Source organism: Neodiprion fabricii, chromosome 5 (genome assembly GCF_021155785.1).
Source record: "Neodiprion fabricii isolate iyNeoFabr1 chromosome 5, iyNeoFabr1.1, whole genome shotgun sequence".
NCBI classification, from domain to species: domain Eukaryota; kingdom Metazoa; phylum Arthropoda; class Insecta; order Hymenoptera; family Diprionidae; genus Neodiprion; species Neodiprion fabricii.
The window spans coordinates 35122033-35137564 of record NC_060243.1 but is presented as its reverse complement, the minus strand read 5'-3'; the positions used below and the strand labels follow the sequence as shown (position 1 = coordinate 35137564).

The window sequence follows — 15532 nt, the reverse complement described above, 5'->3', positions numbered from 1 at the left end:
AGATTGGCGGAAGCGGGTTTCATAAAAGGGTTGCAAAATCTATCGGGACGATCTTAACCTGCAATTATAATACTTATTTTAAGAAATGCACGATAAAAAATAATACAAATAAATGGATGAAGGCATTTTTTGTATAAAAAAAACATCAGCATTTTTTATTTTATACGTGTTATCTTTTTATTAGTCTAAAGACTATAATATTATGGCAAGTTTATCATAATACAGAAAGAAATGGTTTAGAGTTGAAAAAAAAGAGAAAACCAGAAAAACTGCAGTACTAATTTGCAGGAAAAAACTTTCGTCCCGCTTTTCAGATCAAAAAACGTGAACATTTCGGTTAAGTTGGGAATAAACACGTTAATTGATGTATACCCGGCATGTTGGATTTTGACCATCTCGCAAATTAGTAATGCTCAATCAGGACAGTCAGAATCCAGCATATTGGGTACGTATGTCACTGGTGGAAACTTTACACTGAAATGCAAGGAAAAATATAACAAATCGGTTAAAAATTGTGTGAACTAGAACTTGTCGAAGTTGTATAGAAATTTCTAATGTAATGAGAAAAATTTAATATGTCTTCAAAAAATACAGAAACTGTAAGATAAGCAAAAAAGTTTAAGCGTTTTGCAGAAAATTAATATTATTTTGAAATTCTCTGAGTTTAATTTGACCATGAATTTTTCGCGAAATGGCATTCCTCTGAAAAATTCATAATAAATCTGCAATTTCGAACTTTTTAGAATAAGATATAAAATTTTCAGAGGAATTTCTCTGTAACAGAGAAGAGTTCTCTTCAACTGAAGAGTTCTTCAGAAAAAATTTTCACCATGTGTACCATACCTTGTAATATATCTAGGAATGTCCCATGTGGGTGCATGAGACTGTTTCAAATTAGAGCAATATTTTTTCCAGCTGGAACAAGGTCTTTGTCGTCGGAGAAATTCAAGATCTGCGAAAACAAATATGCCATTAATTACATTAAAATAAAGCCTGTCAAACCGTACTACACGATTGTTCTGGAAAAGCAGCTGGAATGAGCATAGTTTACGATATTTGAATGTGGAAAAGTCTCATGGTAAGAGACTCCCCTTAGACTTGAGCTAAAAATTTCTACATCTTGAAGATTCGGCAAAAATGACGTTTCGACCTTGTTCCAATAAGAGTGGAATTTTGTTTTTTTTTCATACACTAATCTGAAACAGTCTAGTGTACACATTGCAGTATAATAGTTTCGGAAGTGAAGTTGATGAATACTACGTATATGTTACATATTTAAGTAAATCGAATATACGCTGGTTATTTTATTACAAATTCGTTTCAATATCGTTATTACATGAAATACTGCTATGGGGACCTTCGCTGGAGACGGTCAATAGGTAATAAAAAATTAAAAGAAAAGGCATACCTGAATGAAAAGTTGTTACCTCACTTACACAGGAAAGTCAGGGATTTTCAAACTCGAAAAAGTATGCCAACCCTAGTTATGACCATGATTACGCCAAAAATCGGAAATCGCAACCGCGAGGGTCGCCTATAAATGCGGTGCCGCGTAGTATGTCTCACTTGGCCCATGGCAGTAGCTAAACTCCATTGGAAAATGTCCTAATAACGTCAGAGCCTTGTTATCGGCGCCATTTCATCACCACATGACCTAAGATTTTAACTTTAATGGAGGAAAGTTGTAATTCTTTGGGTTTCATATTACTCATTTCACATAAATTAATGAAACAATCAATAATATACCTGTTCTGCTATTCACACGTGAAAAGACGTGGTCAACGCTCCGCTGTCACGCCCGGTTGCATTAGTTTAATTTTTCCCACCAGATGAAGTATTGCAAGGTGACAATTCCAATAGCAGAGTATAACAAATGATGTCGCTATTAACCTACATCGGGAAGTGATTAAGTTGAATTTTGAGCAACAGCCATGGGAAATTTGAGCACAATTGAGTTCAGCGATAGCTATTAATTGTATTTCCCTACACGACGAGGTTTCTCGATCATATGCCTAAATCGCATCCGCTGCAAAATTAGTATCGACTCAAATTTCTAGCGTCAGCTGAGCCTGAGGTAAACGGGGATGCATACAACGGGGAATCGAACGTCGGCTTGAACGCCACCTCCGTGGCAGCTCCACCTAGTGCAGAAACAACTCCGTGGCTCAACGACGAGCCTATTGTAAAAAGCCCACCAGAACCGACGAGGGTCAAGTCTCCAGAGCAGATGATCATGCGATCACCAGAGCCAGTCAATTGGACAGTCCCGCTGGATACTGGCAAGACGTTTACCGTTACGCAAAATGTACGCGAGGGTAAGCAGATACTGAATCCCAATTTTTTTAATTATTCGGAATTCAATATACCTGGTATGTATAACATGAAGAAAGTAATTAGAAACAACATCTGTATCTAGGGCAGTCCACGAGGTTTCGAGCAAAAATCTTTTACGCATAACTGCACATCTCGAAAAACGAAATCATAATTTTTTAACAATTATTTCGACCAATTTTGTTGAAGAATTCACTTAGCTATTTCACAAGCGTCAACTTTGGGCACAAAGGGAAGACCGATAATAGGGGCAGTTTGTGAATTTCATAAAATTGTGTTTCACAATATTCTCACGTTACCCACGCTAAAGAAGTTTCACTTCAAAAAACTTGGACCTCTCGTAGAGGATGGAGTTTTCATAACTGCAGTATGAATAATCATACATCGTCTTCAAAAAGTGCTGTAATAAATAACAACAATATTTTAGATCACTACCAGTAGACGGATTATTTATCCTACTCCTGCAATTCTGAATTAGCAAATATAATCATATTTCCAAAAGAAATAGGTTGACATTTTTTATTTTTAAAGTAAGGCTTCCTTTTTCGACACGCATTTGAAATATGAACTTTCAATCACGATCTAGATCTCGTGCAATAATGCTCAACCTATATACAATGCGAGTAAAATTGTCACTCCTATAATTAAAGGGGAACCACTGACACGACCTCACAGCGAAGCAAAGACATGGGGAGCATCGTCAATGCCACCAATGCCGCAGTCTGCATCTCCCGACTTGGTTGGTCAGCACAAGTCTCAGCATTCGGGGTACAAATCACCGGAAAGTGAAAGCGTCTCCCTTGGTAGCTTCAGCGGTCTCAACGGGCATAAGGAACAAGATTCTGGCAGGGAGAGCCCCCTACGTGCACTCGGCACTGACACGACAACTACTCCTACGCCGATGCCGCAGAACTTCAAGGCAAGTTAGTTTAAACATAGAATAACCACATCGATCAATAATCGTCAAAAAGATATCAATAATCGTCAAAGCATGGGAAGCCTTATTATAGTGCAATTCCGTAAGATTGCACCTTGCTGGGGTAGCAAACCTTACGGATCCTCTCGCCTGTAACGTCGCGCGATTGAGCATCGAATAAGCTCGCGGCAATCGCGCTGTAACCGGCGGGCACCAGCTTTGTAACATTTTCATTAGATGTATTTGAAATGGTTACAGTGTCCTGTCGGCGAGGAAAATGAGGCACCGAGTGTTGTCACTGACGAAAGATTGGACGCCGCGGCAGCAGTCAAGCCGGTCGTAGGAACAAATTTGAGGTGTCTCGAAGATCCGGTCTTCGAATTTGAAAGGAAGAAAGAGGCTGCGGTGCCACCGTCCGGCTACCGAGTTTTGGAGGCTGAAGCACCCCACGGAGCCCAATCAGTGCCACAGGCCAACGCCGGGGGAAGCAGTGGTTATCACGTGCTGGAAGCGCCTGCTGTTTTGGGTCAGAGTACTGGGCAGCATTCCATGACCAACGACGTCTTAGAGAAAGCACGAAATCGTTTCGACAAATTTTGGGGAAAAGGAGGCGAGAATTAGATGCGACCTTAGCTCCGTCGAACTGGGCATGAATCGATCCCGGTAGGTATCCACATGTAGGTTTTCCCCTGAATTCGAGATACATAACGATACGCTGCGCTATGATCCGAACAAATTTTTCAATTTATTATTAATCCATACCGATCGGTACACATCGCATCCAACAACCGATTGAGTAATTTTTACAAGTTGTATAAAAAATTCACATACATCGTTTGTTGAAGTTTTTTCTATGTTATTCTCTTTCAATTTCTTTCTCTTCCATTGAATAAATTAAAAGGTAGAAGAGTTGACGGTGCGATGCAAAGGTGCGATCAAAATAAACTACAAAAATATACAAAGTTTTATAGGGTAATAAAATAAAAAGTAAAAATTATCTTGCCGTTAGCGCGAGAAAATCGAGAAGGGCTTATTCTATACCTATTTAATTATAAATATACACAGGCTGTAGTAAGCAGTTGTTGCTTGAAACCAAAAATAATTAATGAATTTAAAAAAAGTTTTATAATGTATAAATAGATTGTCAAACTATTTTTGTTTAAATATTTAATAGTCAATGTTTTTGGACAATTTACGTTTTGCAAATTATTGTATACATACGTTTACACAGTTGTATTACATGGTATTAAAACGTTCCGTACGAAAATATAGTAGCTACTGCTGCTGTTACTGCTGACGCTACTGCAAAAACCAAACGAAATGATCAGTCGTAGCCCAAATTTCATAGTCGTTGGAATCTCAAATGCTATATTAAATATGATAACGTGTAAGGGGATTTGTGGAATTTTACGATTCCAAGTTGGATTTTCTCAATTTCCCAACAAACAAAGAAAGGACAGCCAACAAACCAAAAACAAAAAATTTAAATAATAATACTATAAAACGAAGGAAACAAGTTAATATACAAACTATACACAAACGTCATAACATCATTATATGGTCGAACGATCTGAAGTCGATACGGATATAGTTGTGATAATTCTCTTATAAGCATTATACAACAAGAAGTATCACTCGCACGGCTCGCTCGAATGAGGTATAGTAATAAATATACACGCGAGCAAGGCGTGTATACTACCAACACTACAATAACATTAATTCTGCATACTGTAATAACTGTTTAATAAGTTTTGCGTTTGTTGTTTGTTCGATTTTAATCAAATGTAAAGAAGAATATGCATAGTCTCTGATTCGATAAGCGCCGATGAATTTTCAACGTACACCGAAAACCATGGATTGTTTATAACCCTTGTTGAATATAACGCACTTCTAAGCATATGAAAGGTAAGAGTTATATACAACATATTAACGAAGTATAGTGAATAGAATGCCAGTTTAAGCATACATATAATTCAGGTCCGTTGAAAAATTCTCTTTCGTATCAGGAATGACTTGCTATGATTATAATCGATTGCAATGAGAATATTTCTCAATCGCAAATACAACAAACCAGAACCACCACACTCCATCCAGGTCCACGTCCAAAAACCACGAAAACCAATCGTAGATGAAGAAATAACTGACTGATCACTATTATGAGTTACTTCGATATTCATTTACACATTGTATAAGGATACATACAAACATTATACATACACCTATGAACTGTTATAGGTTAGCTGGTGAAATACGTGTCCATATTGTATAGTAAAAAAACAAGATGATATGCATACATCTCCGTGTCTTCTTGTACCAACCAGATATTCATCTTTACATACTTATCGTATGATAGTGCGACGAGAATATTGCATGAATTATTATACGAGCTAGCAACTTCGATCAAAGCCACAACGCTTGGTCTTTGATTTAATCTGTTTTATTATATATCATAATTCTCCCTCCAAGAACTAAAGTTCATGTAATGAATCTTCAAATTCTACCTTTTTACGGAACTCAATAATAATAATTCTTCCAACGAAAGTGCTATAAAATTACACTGTTATGGTATAAAACGACACGGAGTGGAACCGCTTATATATTGTATGTGTAATTACCAAACAGCGCTTTTTTAAAATTATTTATTCGCCTCTTCCATTAATCCGTTTCTTAATTCTCTTTAATTGTAAGTGTAGACGAACATATTAATTACATCGTGAACCCATCTCATACTTACCAAGAGTCATTTGAAATATAACAATAAATAACGAAATGATGATGATGATAATATAAGTAATTATATATACCTCCATGTATGTGTATAATAGGAATACGCCCGGGTACAAGATCAGGACTAATTCATGAATTTTAAATTATTGCGTAACCGTATACTCAATCGCTGGGTTTTGCGGCGTTTGAATGAAAACGAACGTTATGGTCGCCATTGTAATCGGCAGATATTGTTCCAATAGCAACCGTAAACATTGTAATCAAGAGAGATTACATCTGTGCAGTTTATCAACTTGCTGGAAAGTACCCCTCGTTCGGTTTCATTATGTGCAATCCGATTATACGCGACAAAAATGCTTTCCAGCGGGCTTTGAAGATGTTAATAAAAGGTTTGCATCTGCTATAAAATATAGATGATGCTAATTTTCGCCAGTTCCGTAGTACAATGATCGATTATTTTTCTTTATTCTCACATTAGTCCAGCAGATTTACTTATCGACCCACGTCCGGTATCGAGCATCTCGAGTTATGGTTTATTTAACATTTAATTATGAGGAGGTGACTGAATATGTAATAAGGAGGGCCAACACTTAGTGATGGTCAAGGATATTAAGGAAACTTTTGCGTGTGGGAGGCTGCGCGGAAGAGGAGGGGAGGCTGCAGAGAAACTGCAGTTCTCGGCAACTATAACTGACCCAACTGACGCTAAGATCTCATGTATGCGAACCAGAGGGTGCTGAAAATTGGAATTATCTTATAAAGATACTGTATCTGTTGAGAAGATTTGCCGAGGGATGATGGCATTCGAGTTTTTATCGTTAACGCAATGAAATGTTGACACGACATTTAGTTTAGTGGTTGGTGAGAAACGAAGTGAATGATAAATCAGATTAAAAAAACATCATGCCCTTGTTGCCACCTTGTAAGTCCTCCATGGATGACGTGGCGAGTAAACTTTTTTTCCACTATCCACATTTGTTACATGACCGTTACCCACTTAAACTTCACCAGGGTTGGCCATTTTACATATCTTTAGTCGACGCGTGGGGGATCAAAGTTTAACGCGTGGGTATAACAGGGACTCAGAGTTATATTCCACGTTGAACTGGGATTGGAATTCTCGTGCATGCGTCTTATATGTTTTTGTATTTGATTGATTTGTTACGGGAATGGACAAAGCTTAATGATGTTGTCTGTTAGTGTGGGATAGAGAGTAAAGATGGAGGAAGCTTGGTACTCAAGATGAGGCAAAATTTGCAATTTTGATAAAATTGAGCTGTATCGCAGATTCGTAACTGAACATAAAAGTGAGACCAGGAAATTGATATTATCTTTGGAACAGAGCAGGCGAGAAGGCAAATGCGATGCATCTGCATAGGCTAAGGGCACGGGTCCCGTAGGCAGCACTTGCGATTCGCTAAGATTTTTGTATATTTGACAAAACGGTCTATAATAGATGATAAGTTGATACAAACAAGGCGACTGAGATTATTAGTTAATGAATACTGTTTACATAATTAATAAGTTTAATAAACAAATAGCAGAGGAGGGTGCATCTGTGCAGAAACTGTGTTAAAAATACGCTGGCTATATTATTATACATATGATAATTAAAACGGAAAACAATGACATAAGAGAGAAGGAGAGAAGAAGGGAAATACACCGTGATGTGTCATATTGCGTGTGATGATATAATATATTATAAATATGAATTTTATTATTGAATAGACTTACTGATGGAAATTAAATATTGCAAGTTAATTTTATAGTTACGTTATTACATGATATATAATATTACTACTATTATTGTGTTATTATTTCCATCACGAGTGATCTATCACCGTACCGTATATAATAAAATATTTACTGCAACCATCCAAGGCCTATGTATCTACACGCATTGTTTAATACCATGAAGACGTTGAAACGAATAGCAAGAGAATATAAATCAATTATTTGTATCCTCGACTGATTCTGTACATTATGCAGTTACTATCCATAGAGTTATGCATGGATGTATGTATGTATGTATGTACGTATGTGATCAATTTTTTTTGTCCGACGATATCTGGAGCATGACTTACCAGATGTCAATGATTTTGATCTCGATCGACGCGACTTTTTCAAACTTAGAACCAATTAAATTTTGGCTCTGACCGGTTTAGTACTTTTTGAGTTATTTATGTAAGAACATTCGAAAAAATAAAACAAAAATAACGACATCTTTAGAATGATCGGATTCGAATAAAAATTGGTACCGCGAGGTTTTTTAGATCGCTGATCATGGATCTCAAATCAGATTTGCCAAATTTAAATTTATCGTATTCAATATGCTTGAAAAAAAATTAAAGTTCTGGATTTTGATAAAAATTTGTACAGAAGATACGTTAGGTCGCTGATCACGAATCTGAGGTCAGATTTGAACTTCAAACTAGCGAATCCAATATGGTGGGAAAAGCAATATGGAAATACTCCGATTTTCGCAGAAATCAGTATGCTGAGGTCTTGTGGGTCACCGATGACGAATCCAAGGTCCGACTGCCAAAATTTGTAACGATGGATCCATTATAGTGGTTTAAAATAAAAAAAAAATCATCATATTTTCATGTGATATAGTACTTGAAGCTCTCTGCTTGAAGGTTCTTGTCTCGGTAATCAGGAATTTGAATATGTAGTTCGAAATTTGAAATGGATATTAATATTTTGTTTTTTCTGTGAACTTGGAATCTGCAGCGACGAACACGGGAAGTTCGAGGGCTGGCTTACGGTCAGCCTAAAGCTGCTTGTGATATCTAGTTTTTTCACAGAGTTAGAGACTCCAAATGAAGTTTGTCAATTAGTTATTTATGGTGCAGTAATACTTATCGTATGTTAATATTCGCAAATTGTTCAGTTTCGATCACTACAGTGGCAGTTTGCGATGGTAAGTCTCTGCATTATCTACTGCTTTCGTCATACCAAGTACGGCAGAGTCGGCAGAGTATAACTGGGTTACCGACGCGCACTTACCGTCCAGGTACTTTGAAAATTGATTTGAAATACTTGTTTCGTGTCAGAAACCGCTACTCACTAATCTTTAATGAGCATTCCACAAGGGGGCAGCACCATCTAACATTTTTTCAAGGCGTGTCGTGTTAACCGTTGACTAATGTGACGAGTGCCAAGAAGTGGTCGCGTGTGACTGTCGCGCGATAATCGTATCGATGTCTCGTATCCCGGATATTGTGATAAGATAACATTGATAAGAACCAAGGTAAGCGGAACAGCGATATGATAATCTTTCCTGATTTCATTGACGAGTCGTATCACTGCGTTTAGCTTGAACCCCGGAGCGACGCAACGCCTCACTCACTATTGTTTACGGTGCGCCCGTCGTGCACCGTGCCACTCCCTAGGTATTAAATTTTATCACGAGAAACCACGGAAAATAAATTTTTCACACGATCAAACAATCCGATTCTCGAAAGAGCGTGCATTGATTACTTCACTTTTTATTTCAACATTTTGATTTCTGATGTAATTACTTGTAATTTTATCTTATACAAACCGTAAACTGTGACCCGTGCAGTTGCGTAATGCTATTTTTTTCTGATTAGAATATCATAATAAAAGTAGCTGCAAACTTTGGCCGTACACCAATCCTGTTCTGCCATGGTTGGCCTTTGGTTGCAAGTCGCTTTGGTCACTACTTGGGTCATCCTTGTCGCTGCACAAGATCTAGGCGACGGAGAGTTGATATATCGATGTCCCCAGTACTGGATCAGGCACCAAGAGTCATGCTATAGATTCATAAAGAGTCCCTTGAGGGCTCGGGCAGAAGCTCGCAAGAACTGTCAGGCCTATCAGAGTGACCTGGTTAGCGTTGATTCTCTTGAGGAGCATGGGTTCCTCATGTATCAGTTGCAATGGCAGGATCCGCAGCATCGACGCTGGTACACAGGAATCAGGCAGCAGGGTGGCTACTGGTCTAACGAACCAGATGGAAGCCAGCTCGTGAATATGGATAATGCGTTCCTGCCCGAGCCCCTGGATAATGTGCAAGGGAAGGACTACTTGGTTTATACATTCAGTAATGGCCTGAAAAGATGGGGATTCGAGAAGGTTACCGGGAATGAGGAGCTTTTGTACATATGCGAAGCTTCTGTTGTCAGCATGCACAATTTAGTCCAGGACGACCGTACCTACCAGTACGGCATTGAGATTAACAATCCCCTGAGAGTGCCACGCGGTCCTTACTTCATTAAGCAACCGGTCGATACCGTATTTGACTTGTCCAAAAGAAAGTTAACCAACGACGTCACTCTAAGCTGCTTGGCTGGTGGATTCCCAACACCTACTTACGAGTGGTTTAAAGAGATCTATGAGAATGATAGATTGGTTGCTAATAGGATCAACCCTTTGGAAAACAGTCGATACACTGTCAGCGGAGGAACTCTTATTATTTACGAACCTGAGCAGGTAATTATCCCTAAGGTACATCGGGCGATTACGTAGGGAATACCCATCGTTGTCCATTCTCTCTTTAACCATGTTTCAGAAAGGAGATCCTGGATCCTATCATTGCAAGGCGAGCAATGAATTTGGCACAATTGTGTCAGAAAGTGTAGTCCTTTCTTTTGGTTACATATTAGTGTTCAATCTGCAACGTTCCCAAGAGAAGGGTGATCAAAATTGGGGAAAAGCAATCTATTGCGATCCTCCTCAACATTTTCCTGGTGTCAAATATTATTGGACTCGTGATTCCTTCCCCAACTTTGTTGAGGAGGATAAGCGTGTATTTGTTTCCAACGACGGTGCCCTTTACTTTTCTGCCTTGGAATCGATAGATCAAGGAAATTATTCATGTAATGTACAAAGTGTCGCATCAGATACTGGGAGAAATGGCCCTTTTTTCCCGCTCCGAGTCAATCCTCACTGTGAGTCTTGTCTCTTAATAATTCTACCACCTATGGTTTCACTAAGATGTTGATTCTCCTCTAACATGGTAACATTGATTTCAGCTACATTTCAGCAGCTTACTTTCACCAACAACTTTCCCAAAGTCTTTCCTGAAGCTCCCGTAGCCGGGGAAGAAGTTCAGCTTGAATGCATCGCCTTTGGATAGTATGCATTGTTTGTCGAAAAATTTGCACCCCTGATATTTGTCACACATTTCTGGTAACATTTGATCATTTTTTCAGTCCAGTTCCATCTTACAATTGGACACGCAGAGGTGCTGATCTACCACGTGGTGCAGTTTATTCCAACTATAACCGTGTCCTAATCATTCCACGAGTCCAAGTAGAAGACCAAGGAGAGTATGTTTGCAGAGCTTCAAACAACAGAGCCTCAATAGAAAATTCAGTTTTTTTAACCATACAAGCTGCTCCAAACTTTACAATTCCGCTGGTAGACAAACACATGGATAACAGGGGTGATTTAACGTGGACCTGCGAAGCATTTGGCATTCCTGATGTTGATTACAAGTGGTTTAGGAATGGTGAAATACTAGATATGTATACACTGCCACTTGAGGATAGAGATCGATACACCATACAAGACAATGTACTTTCAATAAGAAATCTCAATCCGGAGAGAGACCAGGCGATGTATCAATGTCGAGCAAGAAATCAGCTTCGAACAAAGTATTCTTCAGGTCAATTACGAGTCTTGTGTGAGTTGCTTCTTCTGAATTTTGAATACTCAAATACCATATATTGACACAAGAATTGTTCGATCTTTCGTATACTTACAGCACTGAAGCCATCTTTCAAAAAGAGGCCTATGGAGTCAGAAACATACGCGGCAGACGGTGGGAATGTTACGATAGTGTGCAACCCTGAAGCTGCGCCACGACCAAAGTTTGTATGGAAAAAAGATGGGAATGTTATTGGTTCTGGGGGAAGGAGGCGTATGCTTGAAAATGGAAACCTGATAATAAGTCCAGTTTCACGCGATGACGAGGGTATGTACACCTGCATAGCCTCGAATGAGTATGGAACAGACGAAACTCGGGGAAGAGTTATTGTACTTCGTAAGTAGCCGATGTATTTTTCGATAAAGCTTCAAGTCAAAACTCTGCGACTTAGGAAGTAACGTGTTATGTGGAAATTGCAGGTGGCCCGAGATTTATTGAGAGTCTGTATCGCCGTACAATTACTGCAGTGATGCGGAACTTGACATTATACTGTCGCGCCGAGACTGAGGAAATCTTAGATGTTGCTTACATATGGACACACAACGGGCTACGAATAAGAGACAAAGATCTGATAAATAATCCACGGCTACAGATCGATGCTGGGCTTCTTAATTTAGTAAACGTGACTTTTGCCGATGCCGGCGACTATGAATGTATAATCAAAAGTGCAGTTGGTAGGATATCGAGTAGGGCAAGCGTTATTGTTGAAGGCCCACCAGGTCCGCCAGGAGGTGTACAGGTCATAAGTGTCGTCAAAACTTCGGTGACCCTTCAGTGGACTGACGGAGCATTTAATGGCAGACCTATCACTATGTATAGTGTTGGCGCAAGAACGAATTGGAATGAAACATGGTTTCTACTATCTGAAAGTAAGTTTCCAGTTCGTTAATTGTACTACACTATCGTGGGTTAAATGTCTGATGAAATATGCATTCAGGCGATGTCACACTTGTTTACAGAAACGGTTTTTTGACACTTCATGGTATAAAAATCTTTTTAATTACTAATTGCCATCACATCAAATTTCGCTTAGGTCAAAACTGAATCATTACAAGTGAGCAATAGTAGTCTGATTTCAGCAATACTTACCAATCTTTACAATATACTATCGGTTCCAGAGACTCAATTCTGGTAGCGCTGTAATTTACTTTGACCTTTCACAATATTGAGTATTATTGCATTGCAATTTTCACTATCTTTATCAATTTTATTTTACAGACATAACGGCTATCGAAATCGATAGGTACAACGGGCGTAAAGAAGCATATCTTGAAAATGTTCTCAACCCGCACACAACCTATGAATTTCGCGTTTCAGCGATAAATGACCTAGGTATTGGCGATCCGTCAAGTCCGTCGCCTCAGTACAGCACACCGTCCGCCAAGCCGGGAATGGCGCCGATTAACATAGGTGGCGGTGGCGGTAAAATCGGGGATCTGACGATAACCTGGACGCCATTGAAATCTTCGGAGCAAAACGGACCCGGGATATATTACAAGATTTATTGGCGTCGAAAGTCCGAGGAAATAGAATTCCAGTCTCTTGCGCTCAAGGAATACGGGAACACGAATATGGCGGTTGTGCACATTCCTTCGGAATATTACTACACAGAGTACGAGGTGCAAGTTCAAGCTGCCAACGATGTTGGTTTTGGACCGCTTTCCGAAATCGTGACAATATTCAGTGCTGAAAAGATGCCGCTGGTTGCTCCGCAACAGGTTTACGCGAGAAGTTACAACAGCACAAGTCTGAACGTCACCTGGTTGCCAATCGAAGAAACGCGAGAACGAGTCCATGGTAAATTGATAGGTCACAGGCTGAAGTACTGGAAAAAAGACAATGCGGAGGAGGATGCTGTGTATTATTTGTCGCGTTCGAAGCGTCCTTGGGCCCTTGTTGTTGGCTTGCAGCCTGACACCTACTATTTCGTCAAAGTAATGGTGTATAACTCCGCTGGTGAAGGGCCAGAGAGCGAACGTTACCTGGAAAGAACTTATCGCAAAGCGCCGCAAAATCCTCCCTCATCTGTCAACGTTTATGGTGTCAATCCGTCCACTGTTAAAGTAGTTTGGCGTTACGTTCAGCCAAGTTTGGCGGAAGAACCGTTAATCGGATACAAAATCCGTGTGTGGGAAGTGGACCAAGATATGAGCACGGCCAATGATACAATAGTTCCAGTTGGTTCGGCACTCGAGGAATATATAACAACTCTTAGTCCTGGGAAAGCTTACCACTTGAGAGTGTTGGCGTTCAGCAATGGAGGAGATGGACGGATGTCCAGTCCTGAGCATACTTTTCAAATGGGAGACCCAGATACGTTTAGGAGCTCGGCAAGCAAAAAGATTCTTAATACTGGTCTTGGTGTGGCATTGTTGCTCTTATTAAGATTAATCAATTACATATAGTAACTTTTTTTCTAAGATCGCTCGAAACAGACTTGAACTTTGAGGCGTTACCAATTTTTTACTTTCATAAAATATAATTGATAATTTAGAGGTTTCTCTGTAACCGTCCATAGACATCGTTAATTGGCTATCAAATGTTGACGGTAGCTATTGAATGTAGACAATATCAAAATGAAAAAGGTGAACAAATGTTGAGAACGTCATTGAAGTCAGAAGCTTTAAATTATTATTAGGTATCATACGTGCATATAAACAATAATTGTCACTTTTCAATCTGTTACAAAAGTGTGACGAGGTGATTCTCCATTGATGCTTCGACTACAACTTACAGATCTGACTCTTGATTGTTGAAAAGTATACCGTAAAGATATCTTGAATCGAGCCTTCCAAGACATCCCGAGATTGGTCTAATTTTCACGATACGTTTTACGAGTATATCGAGAAGGTCTCGTGTTAACACCCGAAGAGACTTGATGCCTTGCATTAACGTGCATGAACCGGTGTCAGTGGTCTCCGCTCGAGTGTGAGGGGTCCGTTTCACGGCCTCTTCACGGCCTTGGTACACATTCACATATATAATACCCATGTACAATAAATACGTATATATATAAGCAGTGTTGAACGTTTACAACATAGTTTTATCCAAGACAATTATCTTGTATGCATTATTAATCTCATACATTTTGTAGAGATCGTGTAAGAACAGTTAGCTGTGGTCCTCCCGAAAGTTACAATTATCTCTTTTTTCAGTAAATTATACAGATATCATCATGTGTCCATTATAATTGTAGGTAATATATAGATTTTCATTTAAATTCTTAGTCGTGACTTTCAGCACATTCCTCAAGTTTTATTGGGAGTTGTTCCAACACTGCTTACAAGTATATGTAACAGCGATCACTGGCCTACCGATATTTGGCAGTGATTCGCTACTGCGAATCTCGATTAATTATAAGGATTTCAAAATATTTCAAGATATTTTAATAGTTTCATTTTGATATTATATTATGACAGCTAAATTATTTTAAAAAAGAAACAGTGATTTGTTGCTAACATCTCTCTATTTTCCAATTGATTATCTTGTAAATATGTATTCAAACGACTGTACTTGGCCGCTGCTAAGCCCCTCTCCCTCCCTCTCCCTCCATCGCCCCACCCGCCCCTCCGCCCTTTACTTGTAGTTATTATTTTCATCAACAATTCAGTTTATGCTGAGCGGTAACAATTTCCGTCCATACGAGTTTATACAACTATAAATATACGTACCTAATTATACATATTGAAATATAGAATGCGACAAGATATTTTTAACTAACTTAATACATATTAATTATCTAATTATTTTGGGTTTACCCTTGAATTTAAATTTATTTAAAGTAAATTACTACAATTTATTAGCATGTAGAATTTAGTTTGTAACATTTTTGTACTGCTGGGAAAATTGATCCAGGCAAATAAATTTTTAATATCACGGCA

At 38.8% G+C, this 15532-nt stretch overlaps 2 protein-coding genes across 13 annotated transcripts in view; both read left to right on the top strand.

Moving 5' to 3' along the window:
* Window positions 1-6032, top strand: part of LOC124182166 — a 31109-nt gene extending 25077 nt beyond the window's left edge. For all 12 annotated transcript variants that reach the window (XM_046569085.1, XM_046569079.1, XM_046569077.1 and 9 more), the window contains 3 exons: window positions 2058-2315; window positions 2982-3250; window positions 3506-6032. In XM_046569085.1, the coding sequence (XP_046425041.1) occupies window positions 2058-2315; window positions 2982-3250; window positions 3506-3868 (890 nt within the window). In that variant the 3' untranslated portion in view covers window positions 3869-6032. The remainder of the gene's footprint in view (window positions 1-2057; window positions 2316-2981; window positions 3251-3505) is intronic.
* A 3073-nt stretch (window positions 6033-9105) lies between these two features.
* LOC124183616 (contactin) lies at window positions 9106-15532 on the top strand. The gene is made up of 8 exons (XM_046572304.1): window positions 9106-9227; window positions 9571-10432; window positions 10512-10890; window positions 10975-11077; window positions 11155-11627; window positions 11709-11987; window positions 12071-12520; window positions 12870-15532. The coding sequence occupies exons 2-8, from the start codon at window positions 9626-9628 to the stop codon at window positions 14054-14056; spliced, it is 3678 nt and encodes a 1225-aa protein (XP_046428260.1). The 5' UTR covers window positions 9106-9227; window positions 9571-9625; the 3' UTR covers window positions 14057-15532.